The following is a 22904-nucleotide window of genomic DNA, read 5'->3' on the forward strand; positions in this document are numbered from 1 at the left end:
GTGCGGGGAGCAGGTCATTTACATCACAAAAGGGATGCTTCCCAGGCTGTTGACCCCCAGGTTATCTTGCTGAAGCTCTCCCCCCTGGGCGGTGGGTGTTAAAAGTAATTTGTAGTTCTTTTCACCTACTGATTAGCATTCACTTTCTTGCCCACACCCCTGGAGAGGCTTCCTTCCTCCCACAGTGCCCTATGGCAAGGTGCGAGGAGGTTTCTCTTTTGTGGGAAAGGAATGTCCCGCTCCCCTGGGGTGGGTCTCTACTGTCCTGCAACCTCCCGGGAAAGGCCAAGGAGCTAAATGGCTTTTCTGATTTTCCTATCGGTCTTTACTGCTGCTGTTTCTGATGCGCGTGTGCCAGGTTTTCCCTTCCTGCTCTAACGGTGCCTTATAGAATCGGAAAGGAAGGTTTTATCTAAAACACACAGGCTGGCTCGCAGGCACGCACTCGAACCTATGGGAGTTGAAGGATAACTTCCTGGAGTTATTTTTCTCCTTCCAGTCTGTGGGTCCATAGGGATTAAGCTCAAATTGTCAGACTTAGCAACAGGTGCTTTTTAGCCACTGAGTCATCACACAAGCCTTGATACTGCTGTTCTATTACTCCTCCATCTCCTCCCCCTCTACCACCTTCTCCTTCTCCCCTTCCTCCTCACCTATCTCCTCTCCCTCCTCCCCTTCCTCTTCCTCCCCTCCCTCTTCCCCTTCCTCCTCCTCTATCTCCTCCTCCATCATCTCCTTCACCTCTTCTTTAAATTATGCCTTTATTGAGATATAATTCACCTAGCATTAAACTGACCCATTAAACTACACAGTTAAGTTTGAGAGCATACCTCATACTGCTTTGTTTCTTAATGTCTTACCACCTTCAAAGAAGCCCTGTGAAAGAGAACTCAGCTCCTCAGTCCCCTCAGCCCCTGGCCACCATGAGTGGATGCTCTGCCTTGTGGATTTACCTACTCTAGACATTTTCATATAAACAGACTCATATTGTGTGACCCTTTGTGCCCTCCCCTTATCCTTCATTTTCCCAAGGTCTGCCTGTGTGTAAAAGTTCATAATTCAGAATATCCCCTTGGTCGACTAGCTCGAATTTTGTTTGCAGTGGATACGCATTGGTGTTGTTTGTATGTTTTGACTGTTAGGAATACCATTGGAATGGATAATCAGATACAAGTTTTTGTGTAAAAGTGTCATTTTTTTTTGTCCTATTTTGTTCTTCTGAGACAGGGTGGCATTGTATAAGCCAGGCTGATCTTGAACTCGACTTGAAAGCGCTTGAATACAGATGTGGGTCACCATGCCTGGCTAGCATGTTCAGTTGTAAACTGAGTTGTCTTTTTATTACTAAGTTGTATAAGGTTTTATGCAAATAGTGACTTATCAGGTGTATGATTTGCAAGTTCCTTCTGGTTCACCCCATCTCCCTTCCCTGGTGTGTGACTACCCACATACACACACAGCTGATGGGTTTCTTTGAAACACACATTATTAAGAGGACGGCCCATGGGAACTAGTTGTGTCTCTGCCATTCGGGTTCCCAGGGACCAAATATGGAGCCAATGCCAGCAAGTGCTGAGCTGTCTCTGCCGCCCGGAGAAGCGTTTGAATTGGTGAAGTCTGATTTCTCTTCTTCGTAGCTCATTGTTTTGAGTGTTCTATCTTATAATCCATTGTCTCCTCTGGGGACATGGCATATGCCTGCCATTTGAGAGTTGTATGGTTTTAGTTCTTAACACTTATATGTTTGGTTTATTGCGAGTGGATTTTTTTAATCCGGTTTGAGAGGCATGCTTAAGTCCTGTGTCATGTGGTATCTGGTTGTTCTGCATCTTGAAAGGAAGACTTTTTCTATTGAATTGTCTTAGTGTACTTTGCAGCTTTTAAAAGATTATCTTTTTAATCATTTCATGAATTTTTTATGGATGTGGGTGCTAGAGACACTCTTGTTAAGAGTCTGTTTTCTATGTGTGTCCCAAGGATTGAACTCAGATCATCAGGCTTGGTGGCAAAGGCTATGACCTGAATAGATTCTTACTGTCCCCTTGCAGTCATGTGACATGCTTACACCAAGGGAGATGGCTAGATTGGTCATTATAGTCCTGTATGTAGCTTGTTTGGGATTAGCTTTTGCATGATATAAATCAGTAATTAAAAAAAAACTAATTACATTTGTAAGATACAATGTAACATTTCAGTGCATGTGTGAGATGCTTAATGATTGGATCTGGGTAGTTAGCGCATCTGTATCCAACATCACTTCTCTGTGGTGTTGGAAACATTCAGTATTCTAGCTTTTCAAAGACTGTGCTAGTGCTTTGCCTGCATGCTTGTCTGTGCACCATGTATATTCAGTGCCTACAGAGCCAGAAGACAATGTTGGACCCCAAGGAACTGGAGTTACAGGTGGTTGTGCGCCACCATTGTAGTTGCTGGGAATTGAGCATGTCTCCTGGAGCAGCCGGTGCTCTTAACCCCTGAGCCTTCTTTCCAGCCACACTACCTGTTGAAGTGTAGAGTTCACTGTCTACTATAGTTAGAAGTTCTCCCTGCAGTGGCTGTGGCCAGTGGTGGAAGTACAAAGCCAAACAGATGGCAGGAAGAGGTCTCAGACCATCCACAGCCCACCAGGACAGTCAGTGTGCTCACAAGCAGTGTGGCAACCATTATGCAAAGGCTTATGACCTGTTAAGGGTAAATTTAACGTAAAAACCACACTGTATATACTCAGTGGCCCCAGTTTTTAGAATTGTGCGCTGCGCTAAACTAGTAAGCTCCAAACTAAATTTAAAAAGGTGCCAGGTACAAGGCGTTGCACGCATATCCTCATTGCGTCTGACAGTGAAAAAAGCCTTTCACCCCACAACTTCCCCAACAACTGGACTCCACTGTTCCAGCTCTTCCTTATCTTTCCCTTATGGCCTCACTTTATTCCCTGGAGTTGTGCACCAGGGTTTCCCAGGCTCCGTAATGAGTTTAGTGTATGCCTTTGATATCCTACCAGCCTGCACACAAAAGGCAGCTTCAAAGGCAGGCCTACAGTCGGCGGCTCTTTTCGTTGGAATGTATAACGGATGGAGGCCTATGCGCTCCTGCACATTTTAGTGACAGTGTCATAGTATGAAAGACAAAATCAAACATCTAACAACTGCCAGGCCGTGACAAGGACCCTGCTCCGTTGCCACAGTATCCCGGTGCCTAATGACGATGCTGGCTGTGTATTTGGAGAAATGCTTTATGATTCTCTACGGCTAGATGAAAGGTGGGTTTTTTAATAGGCTGATTGCATTCACAGGTAGTTCACTGTTTCATGGGGCTGCTGCAGGTGCCTTTTTACATCTTACATGGTTTTTACATGGTTTGGTGCTGTCATAAGTCTCATGAAGTTGGGTGGGCCACTAGTCGGACCTCCCTGTCCCATCCATCCATCTTTTCCCTTGGCATTTAAAGGTTTCCACCAACATCTAATATCCCATTGTGTTGTCCCATAATTTACCCCAATGTTCTGCTTACAAGTTCTTTTCTCTAGTGCCTAGAAAAGATGTTTTAAAATGCAGATCTCACACACACAGATGTAGCAGATGTGCCCTTTGGTTTTCATGTGGGGCTGTCCACAAAGCTGCTGCCTGTCTGTGGGATGTGCTCTTCCAGCTGGGCTGCCTGGTCTGGCTTCAGTGGGAGAGGATGCACCCAGCCAGGAGGAGACTTGATGAGCCAGGGTGGGGGGATCCCAGGAGGGGCGGCTTCACCCTCTCAGAGGACAAGGGGAGGGGTGACTGGGAGGAAGGGCGTGAGTGGAATGTAAAGTGAATAAGCAAAAATAAAGTGGGGGGAAAATGTGGATCTTGCATTAGGTGGTGGTCACACCTTTAATCCCAGCCCTCGGGAGGCAGAGGCCGATTAAAGTTTGAGGCCAGCCGAGTCTATTTAAGAGTGGGTTCCAGATGGCCAGAGCTACACGGAGAAACCCCCATCTTGAAGCTACCACCCCAAACCCCCAACCCCCTAAGAGAAAGATCTTCAAACCGAAGTTCCTAGGCCCAGCATTACAATGGGGAAGGTCCTTCTTGCTCCAGTTATTCATTGGTCTATTTGAAACAAAAGTAAAGATTCTGGCTGTGGGAAGCACGCTGGTAGGGGCCTGGCATGTACATACATGCACATACATGCACATACATGCACATACATGCACACACACATGCACATACATGCACACGCACAAAGACATGGCCGAGTGCTACTTACCTCCCCTTCCTCACACCCCACACGTGGCTTATTTAAACATGGGTTCTGGGGATCTGTGGTGGACAAACTGCTCTGTGTCTCTAGTCCTCTACCACCTCAGAAAAATTATGACTCCACTTGAGTCTTTGAGAAAGGAATGCACAGGAGAGCAAGCTCTCGGAGAGTTTCTGAGAGAGATGAAATCTGTTAATAACTTTGAGACCCTTCTTCAACTGTGGGGGTTTATTCTCCCAAAGAATTATAATTGGGTATCAGGGAGGCTGCTGCGGGCATCCACATTGCTGCTGTTGATGTTGAATTTGGCTTGTCACCAAAATCGATGTAGAGTCGGGAGCACTGGAAGGTTACATTTAAGCCCCAATTGCTTGCAGTTTGTACTTCCACTCAAAGCTTTGGAGCTGCCTGCTTCTCTTCAGTCTAGTCCCTCTGACACACCTGAATCCCCTGGGCTTTGAAGGCTTCGAGATTCCTTCAGGAAGCAATCATGGGGCCATTCACTACGGCTGGCTCTGTCTGAGGACTGCAGTGGTAGCAATGTTTGCTTGCTGGTTTCCTGAGTCTAAGAAGACTTTTTTGAGGCAGGAGGTGGTGGAGAGGCTGCCTGTGAGCAGCTGTAGGTGGGGCCTCACTAAGCCATGGGCATCCTGGTCCAAGGATGTGCACTGTGGGGCTGGGCTGATGGCCAGGGGTGCAGGCCACACATCTCTGGGGCTGTATTTTTGCACAGCTTCCTTGAGTCTGCTATGCCTGGGAGTCACCCTGCCTGACCTGGTTCTGGTGTGTTGGAGACCTAGCCTTCTAGTCTTTTGATGTGGTCAGCTCAGTTTTCCTCCATACAGGCTGGGGCTGGGGGCTGGGGCCAGGGGCTGCAGGTTGGGCTTTGAAGTGTGGAGTTGGCAGTCACAGCACCCATGGCTCATGGGTGAGGGTTTCAGATGGAGGCACTCCCCATCTCATGGACTTGCACATCAGAGGCCAGTTTGTAGTCCAGACTTGTAGTGGGACTTCTCTTCGTGTTCATAGACTCGCACGTGGTTTTTGGTGTTGGTATTCTGCCCTTCACTCCCTTCCCCCCACTAAAGGAAAGTGGAGTATAATAAGCTGTGAGCAAGAATATTTTCTGTGTGCTTCCTCTTACGCACACAGACAGCCATTGTACCTGTACAATAATGAATAATTCTAAAAAGAAAGTTCCATATACACATACTCTGCCACCCGGAGCCAAGCACTGGACACGTGTCCCTCCTGCGTCTGATCTGTTTTGCTGGGCCTTGTTAAAGGGCAGAGGTTTGAATTGAGCCTCGCCCCACCCCCATCTTCCGAAGGCATTCACTTCCCCTTCAGAACCTTGTCCCGAGGATGGGGGTGGGTAGCTCAGTTGGTAGAGTGTTCAGCCACATCCAGGAAGCCTTGGACTCAAACCTGCAGCATAAAACTGGGTGTGGTGATATATGCTCCTAACCTAAGCATTTGCAAAGTGGAGGCAGGAGGATTAGGAGCTCAAGGTCACCCTCCCTGCACATGAAGCATGAGGCCGTTTGGTCTACAGGAGACCCTGACTTTTTGAGCAATATGTAGAGAACACGGGGGCTTTATGAACTGTCGTGTTTTGCCACTGAACACGTTCCCTGTGTCTTTTATGCTTTATGGTTTCCTGCTCTCAGTGTACGGCATTTTGTTCTTCTGGAGTACACTAATATATACACATTATGGTATGTCACAGATAAAGCTCACACGTGTTTTCCTTCTTGTCCATCCCTGCCTTTGTCTCAGAGACTCAACACTTGCCATGAATTCCATGTTTATCTTTTCCGCTTTGAAGTGTCTGTTATACATTTGTGTTCCCTTACGTTTAATTTCACTAGCTTAGTACAAATCTTCAGACTCTTCAGAACGTGCGTGTGTGTTTGGGTTGGGGGGGGGGGTCATGTGCACACCAGAGCCCCTTTGAAGGTTAGTCTTTGTATTTTTGTTTGTTTGAAACAGGGTCTTACCATGTAGCCCAGGCTGGCCTTAGACTTGCTGAGATCCATCTGCCTCTGCTTCCCTAGTACTGGGATTAAAAGTGTGCACTGCAATGCCAGTATAAGGCCAGCTCTTTTAGATATCTACTACATGTCTTCGTGCAGGCACACCGCACACGGTGCATGAGGATGTTGGAGAATAAGTTGCAAGAGTCCAGTCTCTTACCATGTCGGTGGAGGCAAGCGCCATTGTCCACAGATGATGGTTTGTGAGGTGCTCTCCTTCCTAGTCGTGGCTGGCTCTTCCTATTGTGTGATTGGAGAGCTCCTGGGGTTCCTCACATGTCGCTGTGAGTTGAGGGCATGTAGCCTCGTGTGTGCACGTGGTTTCTCTGGACATACAGGGCCACGGGACATGTGGACTATGCTTAATGTCAAACACACAACTGCTTCCAGAATGAAAATGCTCTGGCCTTTTTGTTAGTGCTGAGTCAGAAAGAGCTGCTGAATACCACGGACACTCAGTGCTGAGCTGACACCCCCTAGCCTGGAGGTGGTGCATACCTTTGATCCCCCAAGGCAGATGGATACTTGGGAGTTTTGAGGTCATGTCTACACATGAATTCCAGGACGCCCAGGGCTACACAGAGATCCTGTCATCCTGTCACATCCTTTGTGATGCTGCGAGCATGTGTCCTGTTTAATCCTTATTTCCCTTCTCAATTTTCAAACTGGGGAACCACAAGCACAGATTGTATAAAAGGACACGTCTTGCTATGTAGCCCAGGCTAGCCTCAAACTTCAACCCTTCCTGCCTTGGCCTCCCGAGTGCCAGGATTATGTGCCCCATCACACCCGACATTACTCTGATTTTACTATTTTTTTAAACTTCTCATTTTATCTGTGTGTATGAGCATTTGCCCTGCACGTGTATGTACCATGTGCATGCCTGTTGCCTGAGAGGCCAGAAGACGACGATGGATCTCCTGAAACTGGAGTTACAGTTGTGAGCGGCCATGTGGGTGGGTGCTAGGAATAGAACCTGGATCCTCTGCAAAAGCCTCCAGTGCTCTTAGCCTCCGAGCCATCTCTGGGGCTGCTGGTCTTCCCTCACCGCTCTCTCTGCCTCTCTGTGTGTTGTGTTTGTGTTTTTCTAGTAGGCTATTTTTCATATATTAGCCCCCCCTTTTTCTTTTTTCATAAGGACAGATAGAACACTTTAAAACCACGCCCCTGTTTCTGCAACATTCAGGTTGTTGTAGCTCTTTTCTGTTAATGCTTCTGGAAAAACAATCTTGGCATTTGTAACATTTTAATTTCTTCTATTGCCTTATTGTTTTTTTTTTTTTTTTTACAACTATTGACGTGAGTTTCGCCGTATTTGGTGCTTAAGAATGGCAGCACCGTATGACAAGGAAACAAGGAAACAGTGCCGGCTGTCCTCATGTGTGCTGCCTGTCGACTTTGAGAAGATTAAATGAGGACAGGAGTGTGGGGTGCTGAGCGTGGTGCCCGGAGGGGACTCCACAGCTCTACAGGTTTCCTCTCAGCTTTTGTTCCTCTTTGCAGGCACATGGATTGCTATTGGGTCAGAGGGCATGAACTCTCATAGCCCTGTATTCCTGCCCAATGTAGCAGAGGTCTGCCACAGAGCAGGCAGAGTCTCGGCATGTTCTTAAGCATCTCTCGGCCACGGAAAGACCTGTGCCTCTGTCCATCTTGTAGTGGGAAACGCAGGAGGTGTTTAAATGCTGTGTAGATAACATGAATAGTGACCATGGAAATCACTTCTCACCCCTGTGTGACAAGAGGGACTCTGCTGTCGTGTGATGGGTCAAAAAGTTAGACATGACCCTCTCGGGTTTGCAGTCTGGAAAGGGGTACACCCCTGGGGCTCACTAGTGTGTGTGCACACATGTGCACAAAACTCCTGCCAAAGTGGCAGCTGTATGTGTCCTCTGCCAGGGCCCCGAAAAAGGTCTCTCCATTACACATCAGCTTTGTCAGCAAATCTCAGGAGGGCAAGGGCCTCTGAAGAGATGAATAATTGATCCGTTCTATAGAATGCCATGAACAGGATCCGTGTGCCGGGTTCATTTGGAGAGGGTGGAGCTGCAAAGTTCAAGTCTTCAGCAGCTGCTAGCTTGGCTGAGTGGAGCTGAGCTGGGGTTGGGTGGGAAGATCTGGATGGGGAAGGCAGCCTCTGTTGCCTCAAATTCTGGGAGAATTCACCCCTCACAGAGTCTTCGGTGGGGAGATGGGCATTTGTAGAGGCTGATAGGAGCTTGCGCATTCTGGCTGCCAATGCCTTGGACGGGTTCCTGCTAACGGGGTGTGTAGCTGACAAGCAGCCGGCCAGCCCTGTAGTTTATAACCCTTGTAATTCAGCCTTCAGCCATGGCAGAGAGAGTATGAGGGCAGTGCTCCCCTAAGCCAAGTCCCTTTGCTTCCCTTCTGGTGTGTGTAACTGCAAACCAGAAAAATTTAGGAAGCCGGGATCAAGTAAGTCTAAAGCTGTCTCTGGTGGTGCTGACCCAATTATCTGGAGAGTAGAGAATCCACCCGTTCCCAGCCTTGTCCATCACCAGTACTTCTGGACTTTCTCTGTTAGGGTGGGCAGGATGCGGCTATGGAAGCTTCCCAGCTGTCTGCGAGTCAGCGGTGGAGATTAGGGAGTTCTCTGTAGAGGGTGAGGCAGCCTGGTGGGGGCAGGGTTCCAGTGGTTCTGGAGGGACTCAAAGTGGCACAAAGGGGAGCTCTGAGCTTCCAGCTCTCACAGATCCTCAGAAGGAGGCAAAGCTTAGGATATTTCTGTCCCCCAGTGATGTCTACACAAGTCTCCACTGCTCCAGACAAGGGGAGCACACACCCTGACCTGGGTGAGACCTAATGGGGACTCAGAGTTGTTGACATTACAAGTCAAATAAGAGACCCAAGAGGAGTGGGACGGCCCCAGGAGAGCTGGGGTGGGGTTTGTACCCAGAAAGGGCAGCATCAGGACCTTTCGCATCCTGTTGTAGTGGAGAAACCCTTAACTATTCCTGGAGCCTCAGAGGGTCTTTAAAAGCTTTGGGGGCGGTTCAGATGGATGCCAATCAGCCAGCCAGCAGGAGGCAGAGTTACAGGTTCCAGGGGTGTGCCAGGAGCCTCATCCCTTAGCAGCTCGGGGCACAGTTGGCTATGCCTGCCGACAGAGCATGCTGCACGTGGTCTAAAACTCTGGCGTGGACGCTGTGGTAATCTGGAGTGAGCAGGCCTGGTAAGGAAGGCTTTGCCCGGTAGAGTGTGTTGCTCTTCTGACGTTGGTATTTTATCTCTGTGACTCGTTTCACACCCATTCTTCTGCTTGTGCCTTAGTTTAGGACTCAAGTCGCATATCTGGACTTGTGGTCCATGGTCATGTCGACAGAGCCTTTAGGTCACATCTTTTGGGATTGGAGTGTAAGTCCCAAGTTCTTCACTGTGTTACTGCTGCTGCCCCCCAAATCTGCTTCCTTCCGTTTTGGGTCTGGTGTGTGGTCGGAGATTAAACCCAGGGTCTTATACATGAAAGGCAAATGCTCTGCCAACTAACCCCAACAGTTTAACTATGCTCAAAGCCTGCCAGTTCACCTCATCCACACCTGCTTGTTCTTCCTTCCATCTGTAAATTCTTCCCCCTCCTCCCTCTTCCTAAATACTTCTCTATATTTCCTGTCTCATCTTTTTTTTTAAAAAAGATTAATTTATTATATATAAGTACACTGTAGCTGTCTTCAGACACTCCAGAAGAGGGCATCGGATTTCATTTCAGATGGTTGTGAGCAGCATGTAGTTGCTGGGATTTGAACTCAGTACCTCTGGAAGAGCAGTCAGTGCTCTTAACCACTGAGCCATCTCTCTAACCCCCGTCCTGTCTCATCTTAACTATAACTCTGAGATGAGCCTTTCTAGACTCCCCATGCATACCTGTCTGGAGAAGCTGCCAGCTTCCTTTCCCTCCTAGCCCAAGTGCACCTGAGTATACAGCACCATGTGCTTTTAGGACGTTCCCATGTGCTTCCCCTTGCGTGTGCTTTGAGGACATGTGTGACTTCAGAGGGAAGAAAGCCCATGTTCAGGAAGAGACTGTTTGTGCTCTACTTAGGTTGTGTCATAGCTGTTGTGATCTATCAGTTAAAACATAATAGCCTAGATTTAAAAGAAAGGCAGGAAAGAAAGGGATGGGCATATCGTAGTAGTTGGTTTGGTAAAGGCTTTTCTGAAACCTGCCCTGAGCATTTCTTCCTGTAGGTTACAGTCAGAAAGTCTGAGAAAGGCATGTGCCGCAGGCCCTCAGAAGCTGCCGTGCCATGCTATGTATAGTGAGTGGGTCATTAGCTGTCGTCTTTCACTCGAGTGCACGCTGAGGTGTCTCCTGTGTATAATTTCCATGGACATGGTGGAAGTACAAGGCTGTGTTTACTGTTTGATTTTTTTCCCCTCTCTCTCTAGCCTCTTGACCTTTTGACACCTGCACCAGCCTATCTCCTTCTGTCAGGCGGCACGGTTTCTCGGGATGAATCATTTGATCCCTCCCGTGTTCGGCATCTGTGTCTTCTCTGAGAACAGCCACGCTGTTGCTGGAGGTCAGGGTCTGGCCTAATGTGTGTTAGGGTTCTTAGTCTCTTATTAAAGGGATTGAAACAAAGACACACTCAGATTGCAGAAGGAACAAGGGAGCTTTGTGCAGTGGGGAATGACGGAACAGGCCTGCTTCGAGATGAAGATTCTGAAGGGCCTGATTTACTGTTGCAAGTTTCCTTTGAGAGAAGGGGGAGGTTGGGAACTAGGAGCTTAGTTCCTGGGTATTTCTATTTTACTGACAGCTTTCAAGTTACATAACCATTTCTCTACCTTGCATGTCCCTTCCCCTCTAATTTTAATTATATACATATCCAGTTAGGCATGAAATAGCAAATAGGAACTTTCCTTAAAAGTTCACTTTGAAGATTTTGACTGCACAGGAACTCCAAACCAGCTCAGGCCAGAATGGCCTGTCTTCTGTACCCAGCCCCAACCCAAGTATGTTTGAATAGGATCTAAGAAAGACAGAGTGAGGCAAAGAGAAACTTAGTCTGTTCAGAGAGGGGCCTCTGGGCAGCTCAGTGTATGCAGGGGTCTTTGGTATGCATTCCTAGGTTTAGAGAGGGGTGTGTGTGTATATATGGTAAGTGTAAGTAAAAGTGGGTATCAGGCTGCCAAGTGAATTTTTAGAGGGGGGGTGTATAGTCCAAACCAAGTATTTAGTGCTTCCCTGTCTCACTGTGACAGACCTAGACCCGAACCCTGTCAGTTGACTTACAAGCGAGCACTCTCCTCCACAGCTGTCACAACAGTTGTGGCAGACATTGTGAACTTGAGCATCTTGAGATGGAGCTGTAACTTAAAAAGCCTACAGGGGCTTTGTAGGTAGCACAGGTAAATGAAGTGACGGTTGATATCGGATTTTCTGATTATTCAGGATGTCCCTGATCCCTGGCTTTGGTTCAAAAGGCTGTGTTGGTGCTGGGATGGGCAGGGTGGGCTGTGTGCTGAGACCGCTATATTCTGTCTGTATAAGCAATGGCCCCTTTCTGCTATAGACAAACTCCACAGGCAGAAATATAGACTTTAAGAAAACCGACGCTCCACATACAATTCGATCTTTAAAATTGTCAACTCCTCCCCACACAAACCATAAAACAAAAACTAAAACCCACAATACCGGAACAAAACACAAGCCCACGAACTCTGGACAGGCCCGCCAAGCTGGGCCTGTGACAGTACGGCTCTGACTGACTGACTGACGGCTGCTTCATTAGCCACATGACACAGAATGAAGACAGGCTGAAAGCTGCCGTGTGACGGGAACCTCCTAAGGTCCATCTAACCATTCAAGAATACACTTTGACTCCTTTGAATCGGCTTTCAAACTCAGGACGAACGTTTTGAACATGCCTGCCTTTGGTGCTCATTGGCCTCTTCTGGCAGATTTGTTCCAGGCTCCCTGGCAGGTATCCGTGGGATTTCTGAACCAGGAACCTGGAATTTGGGTTTTCTTATCTCTCCCACACATGCTGGCTTTCTTGCCTTCCTCTCTATGCCTGTCTACTTTTCCCTTTATTCTCTTTTTTGGTCTGAAAAGCATTTTTCCCTTCTCTGGGAACTGTGTGGCATACAGCCAGCCTTAGCACTTCCTTCTTATTCACACACCAAAAATAACTTTTAAAATCCCTTTTCGTTGTCTTGACCATTTTGGGAAAGCCTCAGCTCATGTAGCATTAGTCTTCCTGACATTGTTTTTGTGAGTCTTGATACGCTCTGGTGCTTTTTCCTGGTTGTGCGTGTTTCTCTTTCTGCCCCTTTACACGTGAGCACGTAAAGTTGGATTGCTTTGTGTCTGTAAGCCACACTTGTGTATGTGTCTAAAGTGAGCAGTTGGCCATAAGAAACACTCCTAGGCGTCTAAAAGTTGTTTTCCAGCAGGTATTAAGTGTCCAGTGAGGATAGGAGACTTTCCTTGAACCGGGAGACTTCTGCTGTGCCAGCTCTGGCTAGAAAGGCATAGGAATCTTTGGATTTAGACATTGCCTTACATTAACTACTACCCACTGTGGGAGGCAGCTGCTTAGCTATGTAATAAGTGAAAAACTGGGAAGAAGCCACAGTGCCTCCAAGAGTCCTGGAGATAGAGGTGCCGCTGATTCAGCTAGGAGCAGAAGCTTGCTTTAAGAGGGACCCACAGTGACCAATGGAGAGGCCAGAAACCCCTGAGGACCACATGCTCAAAGATCTGAGATGTTAGCAAAGCATGTGGGTCCGTTGTGGCCACAACAGGAACCAGTAAAGGGGAGTGGGATCTACCGGCTGAGGCTTCTTTGCAACAGGCCAGATTTTCCAGTGGCTGCCACGATTCTAGAGCCTACAACAGCTTTGTGTGACAGTCATGGGAACTCTGGAGCCTGTGATGGCTGTGTGTGACAGTCGTGGGGACTCTGGAGCCTGTGATGGCTGTGTGTGACAGTTGTGGGGCTGATGTTCTCTTAGCCATCTTAAAGCATCTTGTGTGCTACCCGAGGGTTTTTAGCTTTTTATTTTGACAGAATCTTAAAACTTACACAGAGTTGTAAGACTCATACCTGGAACTCCCATGCACCCAGAATATTTATATTTTCACTTGCTTCATCATTTTTTTCTCTTTCTATGTCATTTATATGCATATAAACATTTTATGACTACCTGAGATTAGTGTCCGTACATTGCTAGATACATGGACATATTTTTCTAATAACAAAGGCATTCATTGTTTTGTTTTTAACGATTTTTATAGCTGTGTAATGGTGGCTTATGCCTTTAATCCCAGCACTTGGGAGGTAGAAGCAGGTGGATCTCTTGAGTTTGAGGCTAGCCTGGTCTACAGAGTGGGTCTAGAACAGCCAGAGCTACATAGAGAAACCCAGTCTTGAAAAACCAAAATAACCACTTAAAAAAAAAAAACAAACTTTGTTTGTAAACACAAGTCTGTCCATCCCTTGGAGCTGGACAGTTATTTATGAACCACCTGGTGTGGGTGCTGGAATGTGAACTCTGGTCTTCAGCAACAAGTGCTCTTAACGGCTAAACTATTTGTCCAGCCCCCACGTTGGATCTTGAAGTTGTAATCATTACCTTTTGGAGGGGGTGATACCAAGGACTGAACCTAGGGCCTCGCACACGCTAGTCATGTGATTTCCCCACTGGGCTACATCCCCAGAAGCATCTTATCTAATTACAGCGATCCAGGTCAAGATTAGGATGGACAAAGCATCACTCTGTCGCTGTTTCTCTGCAGATCTCAGTGGCACAGCGGCTGCTTTCCCCTGGTTTGAGGTCTAACCTATAAACATGTGTTTTGTTTATATAAATTGGAAGAGGTTCCTTCTTGATCATAGGCTTTGAGAGAACACTTCAGGTATTACATAGAAGACTGCAGGTTTTTGTTTTTTTACCTGATGATTTCCCTGTGGATGGACTCAGGTTCTACATTTCGGTCGGCAGTGTCTGAGTTATGAGTCCTATGTCCTGTCCGGACCATAGTATTTAGTGTTTCCATATTGTAATAACTGTAATGGGTAGTTTTGATTGGATTAAGAAATACCTTGGACATTAAGGCACACCTTAGGTCTTTGAGGACTTCTCTAAAGAGAACGTGGGGGCACCGTTCTTTGAACTGTGAGTCTATACTGAGTGAAAAAGAAGAGCCAGCTAATGGTCAGCATTTCCTTCTGTATAAGCCTGGTTTGCTATCCCTTAGTGCCAGAGCTGCGTGAGTTCCTGCCTTCAAACCGTACATGTGGTGGATTGTTCCCACAGACTGTGAGCCAAAAGCAATCCCCCCCCTTAGGTTGTTCTTGTCAGTTTGTTCACAGTGATGAAAGATGTTATAATTAATGTTGAGTTCTAACATTGGTTAATTGTTGTCAATCCTAAATTGGTTAAGGTGTTGTCTTTACTAAAATCTTCCCCGCCCCCGCCCCCACCCCTGTATCTGGCAGCTTTCCATTGCTGTGGGGGGAAAAAAAACAATAGAAATAAAAGAAATATCAAGTTGTTACAGTAAATATTAAAAGATGACTTATCTCCTTATTGGTCCCTGTGGTCTCACTCCGTGGACGCCTGGACGCAGCTCTAGTGAGGAGCCGACCACATGGACTGTCACTAGGTCCACAAGCTGCCTTCTCCTGGGGATTCCTTTTCCAGGCGGTTCACTCCGCCCGCCTTGCTGTTTCCGGGTGGATATGACCACCCAGCGTCTACCGCCGGAACAAACATGATTCCATAGCCTGATAGCTTTTCTTGTTCGTTTTATATATTAAATTCTCAAGCCTCAAACCCTCTACACAATAAGATTAAATCCAATGGACAAAGATACAAACTGCCCTTCTATAAGAGATAAAAAAGACCTATAGAATCCCTTAAGAATATTCACATGTACCTATCGCCAGTTACGGCCACCAGGATCCAGGTCTGCTTTCTCCAGCTCCATCTTCATTTTCTCCTCTCAATCTCTGCTCCTCTTCCGGTTTCCTACCTTTTTCCCGCCCACCTCTCCACTGTCCAATCACCTATCGACTTAACATCAATCCACAGAAAGTTCTCGGAGGATTTGGACAGTAGCCACTTGGCTTGGTCACAGTGTCTAAGGCAGATCATCATGGTGATCAGCAGTGGCAAGAGCAAGGAAGGCTCACCTTGTGGGATTGGGAAGCCAAGTAAGGAGCTGGTTCCCCTTTGACCTGCTCCCAGTTAAACCCTAGTTCAAGTTGCATGGCTTCCCAGCAGTGCTAAGTCTGCAGACCGAGCTTTTAAGGCCTGTGTCTCCGGGTGCTGCAGAGCTAGATCACTGCACTGCATAGTAGCTGCTGTGTCGGTTGAGGTTTTTAGTAGTGTTTGGCTGTCAGTCCTACGTTTCACCAGGCACCTAACTACTACTGCCTGTGCCTCTGAATCTGTCCTTTCTTACAGGGTTTTCCTGGCTTTTGGTGGAGAGGACGTACTTTTCTTTCCGAGGGATGAGTCTTTGTGTTCACCTTTATCTTTCTGGGCCATGTCCTCCGGGTCCACTTTAACCACCCTGTCTTTCCTTTCGTGTGCTTTTATGTGCATTGGGTATATGCTTAATGGTTGTTCCTGGGTGAGAGGCCTGAATCTCTTCAAGCAGGGGCTCAAACAGCAAGGGCCCAACTGGCTCTGCATGGAATAAGGCCAATCTCAATCTTGGCTCGGTAGAACCAATCATCAGGATTTTCCTCAGGCCTGGAGCCTAGTTCTCCTAACTTGAGAGGATTTAACAGGAAGAGAAGTCAACTGTGGGCTTCTTCTCTTGTAGGAAGCTGTGGCTGATCCCTGCCAAGGCCAGGTTGGGAAAGGTTTCTAGTTTACAACACACCATTCCATGTTGGGGTTGGTTAGTTTTCTTTCCCTCCTGACACAAAAATAGAGTAGACAGGGTCTTGGGAGGATGATGTTGGTTATTGGAAGCTTAAAGGCTCTCTTGGGTTTGATCTGAGCTCTCACAGGGCCGATGGCACTGAGACCTCTACATAGAACCTTTTTGTGTGCCGGTATGCATGCATACGTGTATGTGTGTATGCATATGTGTGTGTATGTCTGTGTGTGTGTGTATGGAAGTCAGAGGACAGCCCTTTCACCCCATGTGCCTAGAGCTTGCTGGGTAGGCCAGGCTGGATAGTCCGCAAACCCCAGGGGATCAGTCCACCCTTCCCCATCTCTGAGATTATAAATTGGTAAAGCCAGCTAAAGGGTAAAGATGCATGAGGGTATAGACTGAGGCTCCCACAAGTACCCGGGGAGAATTTGCAAGGAAAAGAGGGGTGTAAAAGCATACATGTAAAAGGGTAGTGTGAATCAGGGTGATACTTTACGAATAGTGTGGTTTATGATTTTTCTTCCCCCCCCCTCTCTGTTCTTTCTCCAGACAGGCTCAGAGCTCAGCCCAGTTGATGGACCTGTTCCAGGTCAGATGGACTCAGGGCCAGTATACCATGGAGATTCAAGGCAGCTAACCACCTCAGGGGCGCCGGTCAATGGTGCTAGAGAGCCCGCCGGACCCAGTCTTCTGGGAGCTGCGGGTCCTTGGCGGGTAGACCAGAAGCCCGACTGGGACGCTGCCTCAGGCCCTACTCACACTGCTCGCCTGGAAGATGCCCACGATCTGGTGGCCTTTTCGGCTGTGGCCGAAGCTGTGTCCTCTTACGGGGCCCTTAGCACCCGGCTCTATGAAACCTTCAACCGTGAGATGAGTCGTGAGGCTGGGAACAACGGCAGGGGCACCCGGCCTGAGAGCTGCTCTGAGGGCAGTGAAGACCTGGACACGTTACAGACAGCCCTGGCCCTTGCGAGGCATGGCATGAAACCGCCCAACTGCAATTGCGATGGCCCAGAGTGCCCCGACTACCTCGAGTGGCTGGAGGGGAAGATCAAGTCCGTGGCTATGGAGGGAGGGCAGGGGCGGCCCAGGCTTCCGGGCACTCTGCCTCCTAGTGAGGCTGGCCTCCCAGCCCCAAGCACCAGACCACTCCTCAGCTCTGAGGTCCCCCAGGTACCTCCCCTGGAGGGCTTGCCTCTATCCCAGAGTGCCCTGAGCATTGCCAAGGAAAAGAACATCAGCCTGCAGACAGCCATCGCCATCGAAGCCCTCACACAGTTGTCCTCGGCCCTCCCTCAGCCTCCTCATTCCACCTCCCAGGCTTCTTGTCCCCTCCCTGAGGCCTTGTCCCCTTCTGCCCCTTTCAGGTCTCCCCAGTCCTACCTCCGGGCCCCCTCATGGCCTGTGGTTCCCCCAGAGGGACATCCATCCTTTGCTCCTGACAGCCCAGCCTTCCCTCCAGCAACTCCAAGAACCGAGTTTTCTGAAGCATGGGGCACTGACACCCCTCCAGCGACACCCCGGAACTCCTGGCCTGTACCTCGTCCAAGCCCTGACCCTATGGCTGAACTGGAGCAGCTACTAGGCAGCGCAAGTGATTACATCCAGTCAGTATTCAAGCGGCCGGAGGCCCTGCCCACCAAGCCCAAGGTCAAGGTTGAGGCCCCCCCTCCCTCTGCTCCAGCACCATCTCCTATTTCCCAGAGGGAGACTCCCCTGCCATCTTCAGAGCCCGACACCCACCAGAAGGCCCAGACGGCGCTTCAGCAACACCTTCATCACAAGCGCAACCTATTCTTGGAGCAGGCCCATGATGCCTCCTTCCCTACTTCCACAGAGCCTCAGGCTCCTGGTTGGTGGGCCCCACCAGGCTCACCTGCCCCACGGCCTCCTGACAAACCACCGAAGGAAAAGAAAAAGAAGCCCCCTACCCAAGCTGGAGGTCCCGTGGGAGCAGAGAAAACCACCCCTGGGATCAAGACCAGTGTCCGAAAACCCATTCAGATCAAGAAGTCCAGGTCCAGGGACATGCAGCCCCTCTTCCTGCCTCTTAGGCAGATTATTCTGGAAGGGCTAAAACCCCAAGCCTCAGAAGGACAGGCACCTACACCTGCCCAGACCCCTGTCCCGTCTCCTGCCTCCCAGGGTGCTGCCTCCCAGAGCTGCGCTGCCCCTCTACCCCCAGAACCTTCTCTTGCGCTTTTTGCACCTAGTCCCTCTGGGGACAGCCTGCTGCCCCCTACTCAGGAAATGAGATCCCCTAGCCCCATGGTAGCCCTGCAGTCAGGCTCCACTGGTGGCTCCCTTCCCCCTGCCGATGACAAGCTGGAAGAGCTCATCCGGCAATTTGAGGCTGAATTTGGGGATAGCTTTGGGCTTCCCGGCCCTCCTTCGGTGCCCATTCAAGACCTTGAAAACCAATCAACATGTCTCCCAGCTCCGGAGAGCCCTTTTGCTACCCGCTCCCCCAAGAAGATCAAGATCGAGTCTTCAGGGGCTGTGACTGTGCTTTCAACCACCTGTTTCCACTCAGACGAGGGGGGACAGGAGGCCACGCCCACCAAGGCCGAGAACCCACTCACGCCGACCCTCAGTGGCTTCTTGGAGTCACCTCTTAAGTACCTAGACACGCCTACTAAGAGTCTGCTGGACACACCTTCCAAGAAGGCCCAGGCTGAGTTCCCCACCTGCAATTGTGTTGGTAAGTTTGTGAGAGGGTTAGAGAAGGACATGGAAGGCTGGGGTCTCTTCGGCCCCTTCATTTGGCAGATGTTTTACTGAATGTCTACCCTGAGCTGACTGGCAAGGAGGGGTGGGGGCTGGGGAGGGAACCCTGAAGGAAACCAGTTGCAATGTACCCGAAGCCCTCCTCGGGGAGGCTGTCTTTGTTTCTTTCCTGTTGCTGCTATAAAACACTCAGCTAAAAAAGCAAGTTAAAGGAAAACAAGTTTATTTTGGCTCACAGTTTAAGGGTGCAGTCTGTCATGTCAGGGAAGCAGCTGGTCACATGGCAACCGTGATCAGGAAGCACAGATGATGAGTGTGGCTCTGCTCCCGTTTATTAACATAGAATGTCAGTCTTTCTCAATAGTATAATCAAGGTTACACTTCTTCTGGCCCCCCAAAGGTCCTTGTCCCAGGTCATTCTAGATTCTGTGAGACTGAAATCACAGAGGCCTTCCTGCAAGTGGTGGTGCCTTTACATGGCACTGCAGGGCCATCAGCTAGAGAGGAGCTGTTCTAGGAGTTAGTGCCTGGGGTCGAAAGTAAGATTTGTTTGGAATCTTTTTGGTCTAGCAAGTGCATAGTAGGATGAGGTGGCTTGAAGTGGTGGACTGGAGTTAGATCAGTCAGGGCCCGGTGGCCAATGTCAGGAGTTAGACTGGATCCTAAGAGGACTAGTGGGTTCCTGATGTTGTTTGAAAGCAGCTGATGTCTTTTATTATCTTATGCGTTTCCAAAACTTGTGGCTTATGGTGGGAGGAGAGAGGATGCAGGAAGTAGAGGGAAAATGCCATGTGTGCCCGAGAGAGAGGGAGCGGAGGGATGATGGGCTAGAAGAGTCCTGGGTCTTGGCAGTGTTCACTCAGGGCAGGTTTGGAATGTGCACTCTGGTTGTATAGGCCCGAGTTTGCAGTGGCTGTGCCCCTGGAGGAAACGTGTGCATGGGTTCTGACATGGTTAGATCTAGGCTGTGTGTGTCCCTGGGCCACAGGTCAGGGTCTAAAAAGCCCATCAGTTCCTAGGCTTTGCCCTTGGGGCAGCTCTGGATCTGCTCCGGCTTCTTTGTGCTGCTTAAGAGAGGCGCACAAATGGCACATACATGTATTTCAGGTACTGACAACACACACATGTGCTCATGCTGTGCCAATGATTCTTTGACTGTGTGATGAACAAAACGTTGTGCCCTGGGTTTTTTAGGGGTGAACAAGGGCTGATCTTGTTAAAGATGACTATATGGTATGGCCATGAAGACCCCCTGATCCCATGTTCAAATCTCGAGACTGCCTCCCCTTGCCCTACGTGTTTGCATGCCTGCCTCGCTTGCTTGAATGTGGTCCTCCAATCTCCTTACCTAGTGCTTAGGACGTAGTTGGTCCTTAATGTGTTATGTGTTTAAATCTCATGGCTGTGAGGGTTGGTCACGGCCTTTTTAGAATCTGAATTTCAGCCCCAACGCTCACTACCTGGGAATACTTGGAATACTTGGACCCTTCTCTAAACTTTCACTGTTGGAGGGTGATGGCCCGGAAGAGGAAGCTGCTGAGAGCTAAGTTATTGTTCCTGAAACTGCTCAGCTCCAGACCACGGAGCAAGCACACTTGTCCTTTAATTACATGATGTGAGGGCTGTGCCTGACTCCATTTTAATAAGGGAACCAAAGTCCGGTTAAATGCTTTTCCAAGGTCACAGATTGGTGGAATGGAGATTTGATTTGAACTCTAAGCACTCGGGCTCTCAACTACCGTGCCACTCTCTTATTTTTCTTTTAAACTTTGTGATGTATGTGTGCGAAGCAGGGGAAGTCAGTCTAGTGTCTTGTACTTCGTTAAGTGGGTTTCGGGGATCAGATTCAGAGCTCCAGGCTTGTACTGCGAATGTTACCACCGAGCCATGGTGTGATAGAAGCTACTTAACTGAAACGCAAGCCCTAACTCCAGCAAACAGCAGCAAGGTGAAGGGGTTTGCTCTCACTTCTGGAGGGCCTCAGGCTCCCGTTCTGAAAGGACACTCAGTATTGTGTTAAAAGCATCTGGTGTCATGTGTCCAGAATGGTTCTTTTCAGCTGCACTGGGTAGACCCTGAATCATGCTCAGGTTTTCCAACAGAATTACTGAGGCCCATGACAGGTGGGGAGCTATCCCACGTTCCAAAAATGTATCCCTTACACTTAGTAGGCAGAGTTTTGTAGGTTCATGTAAGGAGTTTGCAGGGATATAAGGTGAGACTTGGCAAATCCATTAAATGTTCATAATGTATGCATAGGAACACTTGCTTCCCTTGCAGAGGAGTTGGGTTGGTTTCTAGCACACCCACACTGACAGAGGTTCAAACCCATCTCTGTTAATCCAGTTCTAGAGGATCTGGCTCCCTCTTTTAGCCTCTGTGGTTACCAGGCACACACCAGGCACATACAAAGATGCAGACAAACAGTTAAACACAACATTTAAAAAAATATCTCCTATAACACAGTACAGGAAACTTAAATACCATGAGCATTACCCATACATGAGAATTATGGAGCAAGATATGGCAGCACACGCCTGTAAATCCATCACCTGGGAGACTGAAGTAGAATCATGCGTTTGAGTCCAACCTGGGCTAAAATAAGTTATGGGCTAGTTGGTGCTACATAGAAAGACTGTCTTCCTTTTTTTAAGGTTTATTATATATATATACACGTACACTGTATCTGTCTTCAGACACACCAGAATAGGGCATCAGATCCATTACAGATGGTTGTGAGCCACCATGTGGTTGCTGGGAATTGAACTCAGGACCTCTGGAAGAGCAGACAGTGCTCTTAACCACTGAGCCATTTCTCCGGCCCCCAGGCTCTGTCTTTAAAAAAGTGAAAACTATTGTGGTTTTCTTGGATATTTGAATGGGGTACATCTAAGTTTGTATACTAATTGAATACTAAAATTATTCAGGCATGAAATTTCAGAATGGATCTAGACAGTGCAGAAGGCATTTGATCATTACTGTTGGGTGTGTGGGTGTTGAGATATTTCTAATATTTAGAAGTTTTCATTAGAGATACCCTGTTTGCTCTTAACCCTCCTGTGTGACCCTTGGCAGAGATGGGCAGGCAGGGCACTGGGCTGCAGGGACTGCTGTGTTCCTGTGGTGTCTGTGCTCAGGAGAAAGATTAGGATAGAATGAACCAAATGGCATTTTAGTGGGAAAAGCATCCTTTAAGACCTAGTCATCATTTCGTAGATGAGGAAGCAATCTGTTAGCTCTTAATGGCTGTCTTAATGTATCCGAGGGCCAGCCAGCAGGAAGCCGTGGGGAACTAGCACAGAGCCAAGGCAGGAGGGTTAGATGGGGGGGCAGGGGAAGACAGTGCAGATTTCATGGTGCACTTTAAGCCTGGTCATCCTGCCTAAAGAAGTGGCTACAACAAAAACATCTCCCTTGCCTGGAGCAGGGTGGAAGTCATCAGTGGGGACAGTCCAGAATGGAGAATGCCTGTTTACCATGGTTTGTAATCACGTAGAGTCTATTTCCTGTAGCTTCTATTGTGCAGAAATTTGTCCCCTTCCTTTGTGTTCATTTTGATATGATATTCTTAATTTTTAAAAAAAAGAAACAATAGAGGATTTGGATAAAAGTGGAGACTCTTAAAAGTTAAGAGGGGGGATCAGAACTTCCTGGCAGAGGTAAAGTCTGAGTTTTAGAGGATCATGGGAGGTAAACAGGGATACAGTTGCTAAGGAAATGCCAAGGAAGGACCATGAGTATCCCAAGTATCCGGGAAGTGGAAGGGTGTGCAAAGCCACCAGAGATGTAAAGAGTGGGGGAGACACAATCTGGTGTGGCTGGTATGTCTTCTGGGAGCGGCAGGAGAGCAGTTCCAGGGAAAGGAGGGGTGATACCAAAAGCAGAGAAACCAGTTTACAAACTCGAGCAAGGAATTGTGGGTGTCTGGGTTAAGAGCGAATGCCAAAGGCCAGGCGTGGTGGCACACACCTTTACACAGGGTGAGAGAGGCAGGTAGATCTCTGAAGTCAAGGGCAGCCTGGTCTACATAGCTTTAAACAACA

General features: G+C 48.4%; 1 protein-coding gene across 1 annotated transcript in view; it reads left to right on the forward strand.

The window, feature by feature from the left end:
• The window catches only part of TET3 (tet methylcytosine dioxygenase 3), a gene marked incomplete at both ends in the record, with an annotated part of 83674 nt that overhangs the window by 30274 nt on the left and 30496 nt on the right, over positions 1-22904 (forward strand). Inside the window, one exon of the mRNA XM_080932263.1 lies at positions 16684-18835. Within this exon, the coding sequence (XP_080788389.1) occupies positions 16684-18835 (2152 nt within the window). The remainder of the gene's footprint in view (positions 1-16683; positions 18836-22904) is intronic.

The sequence above is a fragment of the Micromys minutus genome, assembly GCF_963924665.1.
Source record: "Micromys minutus genome assembly, chromosome: 18".
Lineage (NCBI taxonomy): Eukaryota > Metazoa > Chordata > Mammalia > Rodentia > Muridae > Micromys > Micromys minutus.